This window comes from Dicentrarchus labrax, unplaced genomic scaffold, assembly GCF_905237075.1.
Source record: "Dicentrarchus labrax unplaced genomic scaffold, dlabrax2021, whole genome shotgun sequence".
Lineage (NCBI taxonomy): Eukaryota > Metazoa > Chordata > Actinopteri > Moronidae > Dicentrarchus > Dicentrarchus labrax.
In genome coordinates this window covers 7,664,447-7,676,693 of record NW_026136718.1, presented here as the reverse complement: position 1 = coordinate 7,676,693, position 12,247 = coordinate 7,664,447, and the positions used below count along the sequence as shown (strand labels likewise).

Below are 12,247 nucleotides of genomic sequence, written 5' to 3'. Positions count from 1 at the left end.
TGGAGCTTCATTAAATTCACATTTCATTTCATCAGCTTTGCAAAGCAGATATCTCAGCATGTATGGTCCCAGCCCTATTTGTGCCTAGGAAAAAATAAACCACAACATAAACAATAAATTCTGTCACATTTTCTGTCTTTCCGTCTCCTTTGGCACACTATAATGTGCCACAGTCAACACTGCAGGATGCATCTCTGGGTTACTTCAATGAGCAGAGAGATATTCATACAACGCATCCATCTTTTTTTCTCTATCTTTTCTCCTCTGCTTGCCTATCCTCCCCTCTTATAAATGCCCTGACCTGACAAGGACTGTTTGCTCTGCCTAGCAGTAATAAAGATTCACACAGAGAGACATGAAGCAATCAATGGTGGATTTTATGCCACTTAGCTTAAGAGTGAGGGCCTGTTTTCTGCTTTAAGCTCTCTCATTACCAGACCAGTTCACCCTATAATGACTCAACCTAAGACCGATGGCGGTAATCACTAATAACACTCTTTTCTCTCTCTTTTCCCACAAAAAAAGTTAATTTGCTGTGTAACTCAATCAGTTAAAGTTTCTATTCCCAATTTAAGTAAAGGGTTAGTTGCAAGGCACTCACACTCCCAGAGTAAGAGCCTATGTTTCCTGTAGAACTCCATACTGTAGGTAAAGCACTGATAATGCCATGATTATGATAACTTATCCTCTTGGTATACTCTATTATTAAATGGAAAAGATGTACTGTTTTTCATATATTTTACACTAACAGTTCTGAGAATTTCAGCACTGTTAGGTGTAAAATATACATCATCTTTTATCATAACATCACTACACATCAGAAGCTCTAATTTGTCAGTGAAACGTTATCTGCAGGTGTTTAAATGGTTGTTGACAGACAGTGTCGTTATCGGTAAAGCCAGCTGTAACAGACAGAGAATGGGGGGACTGATTAAAAACAACCCAGAAATCACATTCACGCTTTTCAAAAGGCAGCTAACAAGATACAGTTGCATCTTCACTTCAGGATTTAGGCGGACCATTTTTCAATAACAACCGTCCCTGGTGCGGTTTTGAGGATTTTATTTTGATTCATACCACTGCTTGGAGTGTTTACCCAGGCCAACGAGGGGTACAGACCCTGCTAGTGTGCTATAGAGAGAAGACAGGCCCCTCCCCACACAGCATCCCTCCCTTGACACTCCAGGGAGAGCAGAGGCAGCTGGCTGCAAACTTTTCATTAGTGAGGACTGCAGAAAAAGGTGGCAAATATTTATCTTTGCACAGATTGATGTGCAAGGCCTGCATACAAAGCGAGCATCCCGTTTCACAGAGTCCCACAGTGTGGGATGTGACTCGGTAGCTAGGGGTGCTTGAATGGGAAAGTAATTGGTGTGTATATAAGAGTTGGGCTCGGCGTGTGATTCCTCTTAAGTACATGTGTGCTCATGACTGTATTTTGGTGGGAACGTTCATCTTTGACAGCGTGCGTCTTTACCTGTACAAATGAGCTTGAGCGTGTGTGTTTGTGAGTGATAAATGGCTCACCCACGGCCTTGCAGGTCTTAGAGGCAGGGTCCATCTCATAGCCTTCGTAGCATTCACACTTATAATCTCCTTTGTAGTTGATGCAGATCTGACTGCAGGCATCTGGGTTCTCACATTCATCTATGTCTGTGGAGAGAAATATGGCACAAAGGCATAAAGATCATAAAAAAACTATAGAGAAACATGGTATTTTTTGTCTGAAGAGTGAGAAATAAGAAAAGTACGTGTTCAGTATCTAGCATGCTAACAATGCTTCTCAAAAGAATTTGATTCCTCAAATGGAGTTTCTAGGATTTGTATTTCTCTGGGGAACAGACAGGATTAGATCTTAGTTTGAGAAATGTGAAAGCTAAAGCTTGTTAAGTAAAAGTGTAATTACGAAAAACCCAGTTAAATTTCATTTGCACAGATCACTATTGAGACCATTGTTGCTTTTAAGTTATTAAAAGTAATTTTTTCCCAAATTTAGAAAAACAATTCAATATTATACTATTTCTTATTCAAAGAGAGGATCTGGTGGCTGAAATGTGGACTGGATTCTTCTTTATATTAATGAATATACTGTCCACTGAATATTTCACATGTCCACCGCACGGACATATTGTCTTGCTTGTTTGTTTAGGACACCAGATAGACTCAGTCAGTTCATTTAAGCACCTAAAACTAAATAAAACCATAAAGCAAAAGTCAAACATTTTGGGAAATGCTTGTTTACCAGCAAACCCACAGCCTCATGAGAAGATCAATACCAATTTGATTTCACTGAGATCAGGATTTGGGATGTGTTTAGTCAAGCTTAGCACCAAGATGTGAAGCAGGGGAAACTGCTTCGCTGGCTCTGACCAAAGTGAAACTTAATCACTTTAAAGCAACTTCAAAGCTGTCTTATTTATGCTTTGTGTCTGGCTAATTCAACTTGTTGAGGAGAAGACAGTTTCAACATTCCAACTTTTTGATTAATCTTTTAAGCAATTCTATGCATCATCTCCAACTACAGTAGGTGTTATCATACACACTAAGTAAGCATTGGAAAAAACTACACTGCGTTTTATTCCCATTGAAAAAAAAACTCTGTAAAAGTTAAGATGAATAAAACCATAATATTGCCATCATGGATGGTGTTCCACCCAAGAATCTGGACCTGGCAATCAAACTACAGTTACATCCAGTAGCTGTTGGTCATGATATCAAACTTATAACTGCTCCAGAAATCCACAATGTCTCAAATTATATTTCCATGTGTATTTAATAAACATACTAAAAGTAAATATGCCAGATTCAAGTCACGTCCCAGACTTCGTCCTTTACTGGACGCAGATCAATGAAACTGACTTTGAATATATAATGAAAAACAAGTTTCCCAATAAGGTATGTCAAAATGTCCCTTTTACCAAAATGTTTGCTAATAGTAGTAACCCTATTAAACTCTCATGGAGCTCCCAGAGCCAAAAAGAGCAGAGGAGAGCAGAAAAGAAATAGCAACAGTGCAACTTGGCCAGACCTAGAAAAGGTGTGATTGTACCTTAGTTATGGTCTTCTGCACTAAAGCACTAGTTTTGTCGCATAACTTCTTTTTTTACCTCCACAAGTCTTTTTGTCCAGGAGTTTGTACCCAGAGGGACAGTCACACTCATAACCAATTCTCCGGTCCCTGCAGATGTGGGAACAGCCACCATTGTTGTCTGCACACTCATTCAGGCCTGCAGAGAGAGAGGGAGAGTAGGGAGGAAGGACAGAAGATGAGACAGGCACAAGAGGGGAGGAAAGTAAAGAGAAGTTGAATATTGATGAAGTAACTGCAGTAGGCTATTGGACAGAACAATTCAGCCTGGATAAGACACAAAGGAAAAGTTGGACACGCACAGTTTGTGCTTATGCATAGTTTTAATCACCATGCCAGTTAAGATGATTTAGTAAAGTATGTCTATATACACATCAAGAAGGGTGTGTGTGTGTGTGTGTGTGTGTGTGTGTGTGTGTGTGTGTGTGTGTGTGTGTGTATACAGTATATTCAAAGACCTGCTTGTGTATGTGTTCAGGGTGTACAGGGACAGACTTAGCCAAACACACCTGGAAACAATCCATTTCCCAACCGGGAGCTTGGCCACGTGTGCCAGGTGCTACTCCACTATGATGCCTATTGTTACACATGCTGTCCTTCACCCTCTCATCTCATTCTCTCCATTTCCTCCTTGTTTTTTTTATCACAACAGATTGGACTCCCTTTCAGTCATGCTTCCTCTATAGTACGTCCCTTTTTTTGTATCTGTTACGTGCCTCCTTTCATTCTTTTGTCTCTCAACTACCCTCCAGAGAGTAGAGAGAGGTCGCTGCATAAATCTAAAGCTGGTACTTCATTACCGGTTTACATTAAAGATTTAAGCTTCAAGGCGACAGGTTCTGCTGTGAGACAGGGAAACTGGGAGGGAGAGAGGAAGAGAAAAGAGCGAAACAACAAGAATAGAAATTCAGAGAGACTGACAGAGAGTAAGAAGGAAGTAAAGACATTTAACTAAAATTCAGGTTGTAATTTATAGTACAGCCAGTGCAATCTATCAGATAACATCAGCTCAGAATCAACATAATATTAAAGTACAAAAAGTGAAAACATGAAAACCCTGAGAGGACGTACGCAGATTAACGTATGGAATTATTAAGGTTTATTGCACATAATGGATGAATGTGAACCAATATGATAAAATATAGGAGGGATAAATGGATTAGTAAAGGGTTGAGGGATTAAGAGACGAAGGGATGAAGGTCGTGGGATGAAGGGTAGGGTTGAGGGATCAATGGATGGAGGAAAAATTTGGTTTGTGATGAATGGATGGATGGAGGGAGGAGTTTAGCAAGATGGTGGGAGGGAACCAAATGGGTGATGAGAGTGTGGGAGCCGTCTCTTCTTATTTCTTCTCGAGAGCCCCCAAACAAACTTCAAATCGACAGATAAATGTGGGCGTTTTTAATATTGTTCAGGTCATTACGGATGTACGTAAGATATGCTGGAGAAGACCATCTGCCAAGGAGTTTAATGATGTTATCTGGGATTCCCTGCCTGGAAGCGGTGGAGGCGGCTCTGAGACGAAAGGAATGCCCTGAGTATGGTTCTGGGGATATTCCTGATCTGGACAGGATTTGGCGGAAGTAGAGATGAAATCAATTTTGTGTAGCTACTTTGCCTGTCTCTGTGATGAACAGAGGGTCCTGGGGGGGAAGCGCTGCTGGTTAGCCTGGAGTTGATGTAGTCTAGTAGATGACGGAGCTGTTGTCGGAGTGGATGGAGATGATTTTTTTGGACCATTTGTGACCCCAAAGAATAGCTGCTATGATGACGGTGGAAAATTGCACAGATGGTGAAGAAAGAAGAGACAGATGAGAATTCAGGTGACCATTTGGCTATAAACCACCTCCTGCCAAAGTAGCTGTAAGTAGAATAGCTGGATGCCTCCTGGCTTGGTGATGTGGTCATCATAAAATAATGAAATTCTGTTCCATGATGAGATGAACTGGTGCCAAATTGTGCATCATTCAATGTGACATGGTTGTGGAGAGATGGGACGTAGGAGGCTATGGAAAGGAGGTGTAACAAGAAAGATCAACCTTGGGGGTGATGCAGATGGTGTAATTGAGGTGGCTGAGCAGTGAGAGAAGTTGTCGTTTACTGCATCTGTGAGCTGGGAGGAAATTTGAAATGAGGAAGGAAATCCGATGGACTTTCTCAGTGGGCAGTGATGCTTGGAGTGAGACGGAGTAAAGGATAATACCAAGAAATTCCAGGGATGTTCAGGGACCCTTTGTTTTCTTTGGGGAGAGAGGAACTCCAAGCTCATTGAAAGTGGAGTATTGAGACCATATGATGGGGAGAAGATGATGGTGTGACTGTGATAAAGTCATGTAGGAGATGGATGATGTATGGGAGTTTGTAGTTGTTTGTCAAGATCAAGCAGATCACTCTTCCAGAAAACGCCAAAGAGATGCCAGTTGTTGGAGTGGATGGGAAAGACTTTAAAAGCATTGGTGATGTCTGCCTTGGACAACCAGGCTCCTTGGCCAGCTAAGACAATGAGGGACATAGCATGGTCGATTGTTGCATATTGCATGAAGAAATCTGGGCTGGGAATTAGGCTATTGATGCTTTGGACTGAGGAGCCATGGGGGGATGAGACGTCTATGATCAGTCTGTTTTCTGATTGGACTGATTCTAAATGTAGCGAACAGTGGACTGGGAAATGGACAGATCATGAATGCATCTCTGATTTCTTTATCCAGGAGTTTATCAACTATGTCAGGCTCGACGGTGGCTGACTGCAAGTTGTGGCATGTGGAGGAGGAATTTGACATGACCTGCAAACCTTGGTAAAAACTGTGTGTGAAAGGTAATTAACAAACTATCGATCTGGGGGATTCTTTAAGACGGTGGCGAGAGTATTGATATTGATTGGTGTATTCAGATACTTACACAAGCTGTGCTTAGTTGGATTATGGGGACCTAGTCAATCCTGCATGAGCTCCACTGCAGAAGGAGCAGGTGTGGAGAAAAACGGCAACTTGAGATGTTGGATCTGAGGTCACTGAAGTTATTACAGACCATCCCCCCGCCCTGGTAGAGGACTGGTCTGCCTTTCTTGCCAACGCCCTTGGGAAGGGGGCCGAGGGCGGTTGATTGAACGCTTAAGGCGAGCGACTGTCTCTGATATGTTTGGATCCGAGAGAAGGTCGGAGAGATGGCGAGGTGAAATCAGGTCACAGTGGATTTGCCTGAGGCACCTGGAAGGAGCAACGTCCCTCAGACGCCGAAGACATGGTCTTCCCTTGTAACTGCTGGGGGGCGAAGGCCCAATGGTGTTGTACTTGTTGGTGGATGGAGGCTGGGAGTGTCAGGGAAAATGGATCGTTGAGCGCAGCCGAGATGGCTGACGAGAAGGGATGCTAGACAGAGGAGAGGGGGTTTTGGGAGTTTGCTCTAATCTTCTTCAAACAGGTTGCTGTCTGAAGGGTTGAGGAGGAGCTTGGCAACGACAGGAGAGCCATCAAACGGAGGAAGAGGAGTGAGTTTGTAGCAAGTTAATTTGTAAGTAGGCCGAACTGTTAAGCTTACACATCATCCATCGTATCAATATTTATTTGTTTTTGTGAAGTTGGAACTTATTTATTCCATGTTTAAGGGGTGTGATGTTACACTGCGTTCAAATAAATGAACTCACTAGTCTACTTGCTGGTTGCTCTGACATGTTCTGATTCATTACTGTTTTTTGTTATCATTTAACAGGTGGTTGTTAAATTCTACACATTTAAATATTTAAATTAATAACATAAACTTGCTATGACTATGGACTAGGGCAGCCCTACCAAATATACTGGTCATTTTTTATCAATTTTTACATTGCTTTGGCCTTGGTTCAGGAACTATCACATTCTCAATGAAGCAGATAATGGCAGTTGTCAGCTATAGCTAAAAGCAAAGAGGAAGTGCAGGTTTGCTTTGAGACATGCTGAACATCATGTTTAACATTAATGATATGGTTACAGGGCAATCTCATTACAGTGTATATCCATCTGCTTCAAGATCAGAGCAAGCTGAAAGGGCAGAACACTCACATATCATCTTATACCCATGTGACTGGCATGAGACCACTCAGAGCAAGACCGTGAGTGCAGAGTCTTCTGCTTGTGCCTGTACTTGAGTAACATTTCACTCATACAGCACAAATTACAGTACTTACAGTTACATGAGCTACATTTACATAAAAGATTTTTATTAACAGGTATGTTTTTTTGTCAGGTGCCCCCTGTTTCCTGCTGGACTGCAATGCTTGTGATGTGAGATCCGCCACTGAAGCTCAATAAGTTGTAATTATCAATGATGTCAGGATGATCTGTGTGGTTACTTATGGGAAGTGTAGTCAGGTCACGTTTTCCCGTGGTAAGATCACGCTAGAGGGCAGAGGCGCTTGGTTCTTTGATCATAACAAGGCAGTTGAGAAATGTCCGGATTTACCCTGCCTTGATCAAATGAAGCTCCTTTTACTAAGAGGAGTTACCACCCACATTAGAAGCAGTTCATGATCCCTGGGTATGCGTGAATGCATCAGTGCTATTACACTAGCAGTACATCTATGTATATGCCTGAGGTGGCAAAAGGACTAATGAGTATCTGGGTATATAGGTGTTTTTGTGCGTGAAGAGAAACAGAGAGAAATGATCTTACCACACTCCTTCATGGGTTCATCAGACCAGTCCTTGCAGTCTTTCACATTATCACACACCTTGCTGCTGTCAATACACTCCCCGTTCTTGCAGCGGAACTTTTTTGGCCCGTCACACTTTGTAACTGTAGTGAAAACACAACACACTATAAAGTTACAAATCAGGTTTTTACTTTCGTAACTACATCTCTGTTCAGCTAGAAACATGTTGTGTGCAGTGACTTAAGCAGGTGTCTTAAACAAACCCTGAGCCAAATGCGTATTCCAAGCAAATTGCTAATATATGATAATTTTTATGGAGGTCAGATCCAGTGGGAGTGTGTATCAAAAGGTTTTGGTAGGTACAGCAATACTGTAACCATTGGTTGTGCATATAGACAGCCAGGCAGTGCTTAATAAACAAACAAATTAGTTATCACTACCTACTTTATATATAGATAAGGGGTTATAGGTGTAAGGTTAAAGATGCTATTTTAATTGGTAGAACTTGTTGAGAGCAATACACAGAGAAGCCTGAGAAGCCCATAGGTAAGAAATTCCATAAACCATTTTAGAAGGTGATATGCAGGTGTTTCTTGTGATTTAACCTTTCCTGTGCGAGAATTCGAAATAACTGCAAGCTCTCACAAATAATAAAAAACGGCTGTGTTTTTATCACTGCAATATCACAAAATTGAAACATCATTTAAAACATACACCACTTAAGTGTCACAGTTAGAATGTTTTATGTCAGCCACGGAAATAAACACAGGCACAGCTGTACAGTACATGCACGTACAGGTGCATGCACACATGTAATGTACTGTGCCATTTATGGAAACTGTGAACAGTAAAAAATCAATTTCAGATTCACAGTTGCACTCCAAAAGACTGCCTTCAAGATAAGGTTTGCTGCCAGGTAGAGTGTCTGATGATGACCTTGAGCTTTTCTGTGCAACACAAGATGCAAACTGGTTGTTGAGTAAAAATATCACTATAACTTGTTTGCTGTCCACAATCACATTTCATTGTAGTAATTTATTGTATATGTAAAAGGAGATTTAAGGAAGATGTAAACTGACATTTCAATACGGACATTTTGGGCATTCCTCTCATTGCTTTGTTTGTTGCTTTAGCAGTGCAAAAAATAACTTCTTTAAACAGTTTCTCATGGGGCTGATTCAACTAGCGCAGCCAACTACAGCCATCTGTGCTACTTTCCTGACATCCCCTGTGAATCTTGTTCGTAGTATTCAAGTTGTAATTAGAAATAGTTTTTAGGGCGAATCAAATATGACAATAGACTAAAAAAATGCATGAAGCTGAAGATTGCATTTTCTAGGGGCAAATATTTAACATTCAGATGGAAAAACAACATTTGACTTCCTGGTAATCTATGTGGAATATGATTCAGGTTTGTGAGAAGTTGTTTGCAACCGCATATATTCATCTGACATTTACCGTTGACACAACCAGCTTCATCACTGTAGTCCGGACAGTCGTGAACTTTATTGCACTGTTTGGTGCCATGGATACAGGATCCATCGCCACACTGGAACTCATCAGGTCGACAAGTAAACAGGGCTGTGGGACACACACACACACACACACACACACACACACACACACACACACACACACACACACACACACACACACACACACACACACACACACACACACACACACACACACACACAATTAATGTTAGAATTATCTGACCACAAAGCTAGAGGCTTATAACACACCTACATTTTTAAAATTACACAGTCATTGATGGAGAAATAAAAACATTTAGCCCTCTAAAACACTCGTAAACATTCACTCTTTCATTTTATGTGTCACTGTAAAGTTGAAGACAACACACGCACCAACACATATACACAACATTCAGCCCAGAATGTCTTTTCTCAACTGTATCTATGTGCGTATGTGTGTGTGTGTACAGTATGGGTTTTGCTTCATCAGACCAACTTGGAGTGCACTCCAATCCAACAGTAATCAGTTATACACAACTCTAACCTGCACAGAAAAAGCCCCAGTGGAAATGAAAACCAGGCAGGTATTCATTCACTGTCTGAGGAAAACCCACATCCAGTGACCTATTGAGTATGTGTGTGTGTGTAAGTGTGTATGGGAACTTGTTGTGCTTGCTCTAACAGCAGAGGGCAGGTTTATTTAACTCATTCGTCTTTTTAACTGGCTGTTTAATTATTCATGTGTTGTGTTTTGGACTGGCTCTGCCAAGGGAATGGAGGCAGAAATGATCAATGGCTGTGGAGGCCACAAAAGTGCGTGGAACACAATCAGTGTATCGGGAAATATGGAATAAAACACAGCCACACACACTGCTGGACACCAAGTGAGTGCACATCCACAAATCTACACATGTCCTGTTGGTCAGCAGACACATACTGTACAGATACATCAAATACATGTATGCAGCAAGGCATGTGCACATACATGAACACACAGGGAAGCTGACTCAGACTTCTAATACTCAAACTAAAAATAAAGATAACATATTAATGCTAAAAAAGGGAAAATGTGGAAGACATAATCCTGTGCCATCACAAAATGTGCTGATTCTTTCAGCCAAATGATTGGGATCTGAGCTCAGCTAATTATGATAAATCCCCAGGATGAATAGTTATAATAACAGATTGCCATCTGCAGAAAAGTTGGCAGGTGGGAAAGCAGAGAACCAACCACAGATACAATTTGACCATTTCTCATTTACATTAACCTCCTGTCACCCTTCTCACAGTGGCTTGTCTCAGCATGTCTGTGAAATAACGCAAGATTATTGAGACAGATGTTTCAAATAAGATGGGAGATAATAACCAGGGGACGAGCACATCTTGATGGAATAGGAGGGGGAGGAGAGAACAAACTGGAGATATGCAATGATTCTCACATTTCTAATTTACATTGAAATGTTGCACCTCCCTAAGCTGAGCTCTGCTAGCTCATTTACATTACACAGACATCTTATTTGACACAAACCTCCAACCGCCCATTTTTATTCACAGTGTGATGAGCATGCACACAGACCGAATCAAATACATATAGTATACACATCTCCCGTCTCATCATATCTGTGAAATGGTAAATATGGTTATTGAGACAGATGATTCCACTGGCACATGTAGACCAGACAAGACTGCTTCACTTGCTGTCACTGTCAGAAGTCATCATCATTCAATTATACTACTGGGTTTGTTTTTGTTTAGACCTACTGTGTCTATGTTTTAATGGCATTATTCCCAAATAGAGACTTATTCATAGACCTGGAAACATTGACCTGGAAATTTTAATTACATCTTAGTTTAGCAAGCTAGCTAGCAAATTGGTTATAGCTTTTAAAAACATATAATTTGGCAACCTGATTAGCTTATTATAACTAAAACTAAAAGGTAAAAATACTTAAGGTAGTCTCAAGCAAGAACAAAAGCCCTAAAAGGGTGAATTATTTCAGGAAACCACTTAATAGTCATCTATCACTCTCACATATCTAACAAAATGTAAGAATAAAGAGTTACCAAAACAGCCTTATATTTTTTAAATTAGCAACTAATATATTTGATTTAATTTGAGATTGTTCTACAGAACTAGAAAACCATAAATCACATTGTAGAGACAATCATCTCTTATCCTTCATGAATAGATCAAGAGATTTTGCCTTAATGCTATGAGTGTGATGCTCACTTGCATATTGTTCTTAATCTTGTCATATGATATTCACATTAACACCTAGCCCATCATGCAATAAATGGGAAGATGGGAATGTTTTGAGGAATACTATTATACAGTATGTGCAATGGTCTATACATTGTAATAACTGCTTGTGCTGTGTAATGTCTGGTTATTCACTTTTATAGTGATCATGTCAGACTGGAGGGACTTTTATGAACTGTACCAACCCTCTATGATTGTATGACTATTTCAGCTCCAGGATTTATATGTGCATGGAAATACTGCATATCTGTGATTGTATGTGTAAGCACAGGTATGTTCTCCATGTATACATGTGTCTGTTGACATGTGAAAGTGTGTGTGTGTGTCTGTGTGTGTGTGGCAGTGCTGTGTGCTGGGATCATGTTGTATGTGCGAGGCTGCTGTCATCTCCCAGAGTGGTGTGTGGGTGTGTGAAGAGGGGACCAGATGGGGGTCTCGCTTGATGAAGGACCTTCACCTCCTACACATGCACATGCACGCACACACACACACACACACACACACACACACACACACACACACGCACACGCACACGCACACACAGACGTACTCACGCAAAAAACTCATATGGTCAAACACACTCAGAGGTTCTCCTTCTGCTTCGACAGATCACATGGTTGCATGGCAACCCACTCATGGATCATCGTGATAAAGTTAGCATTGATCATCCTTCAATCATTTCTGGCGGCACAACAAGATTTGTCATGTAGTCTTTGTTCGCAACACACGGTATGTCATCCTTTGAAGTATATTCTGTCAGTAGTGGTGGGCCACACACATAGCTGTTGTTCCACAAC

The 12,247-nt window shown here is 41.0% G+C and overlaps 1 protein-coding gene across 7 annotated transcripts in view; it reads right to left on the bottom strand.

Annotated features, from left to right (window-relative positions):
• Nucleotides 1-12,247, bottom strand: part of lrp8 (low density lipoprotein receptor-related protein 8, apolipoprotein e receptor) — a 163,664-nt gene that overhangs the window by 36,454 nt on the left and 114,963 nt on the right. For all 7 annotated transcript variants that reach the window (XM_051376853.1, XM_051376857.1, XM_051376855.1 and 4 more), the window contains exons 6-9: nucleotides 9,174-9,296; nucleotides 7,736-7,858; nucleotides 3,108-3,227; nucleotides 1,528-1,653 (exon numbers count right to left, since the gene is read on the bottom strand). In XM_051376853.1, coding sequence (XP_051232813.1) covers nucleotides 1,528-1,653; nucleotides 3,108-3,227; nucleotides 7,736-7,858; nucleotides 9,174-9,296 — 492 coding nt within the window. The remainder of the gene's footprint in view (nucleotides 1-1,527; nucleotides 1,654-3,107; nucleotides 3,228-7,735; nucleotides 7,859-9,173; nucleotides 9,297-12,247) is intronic.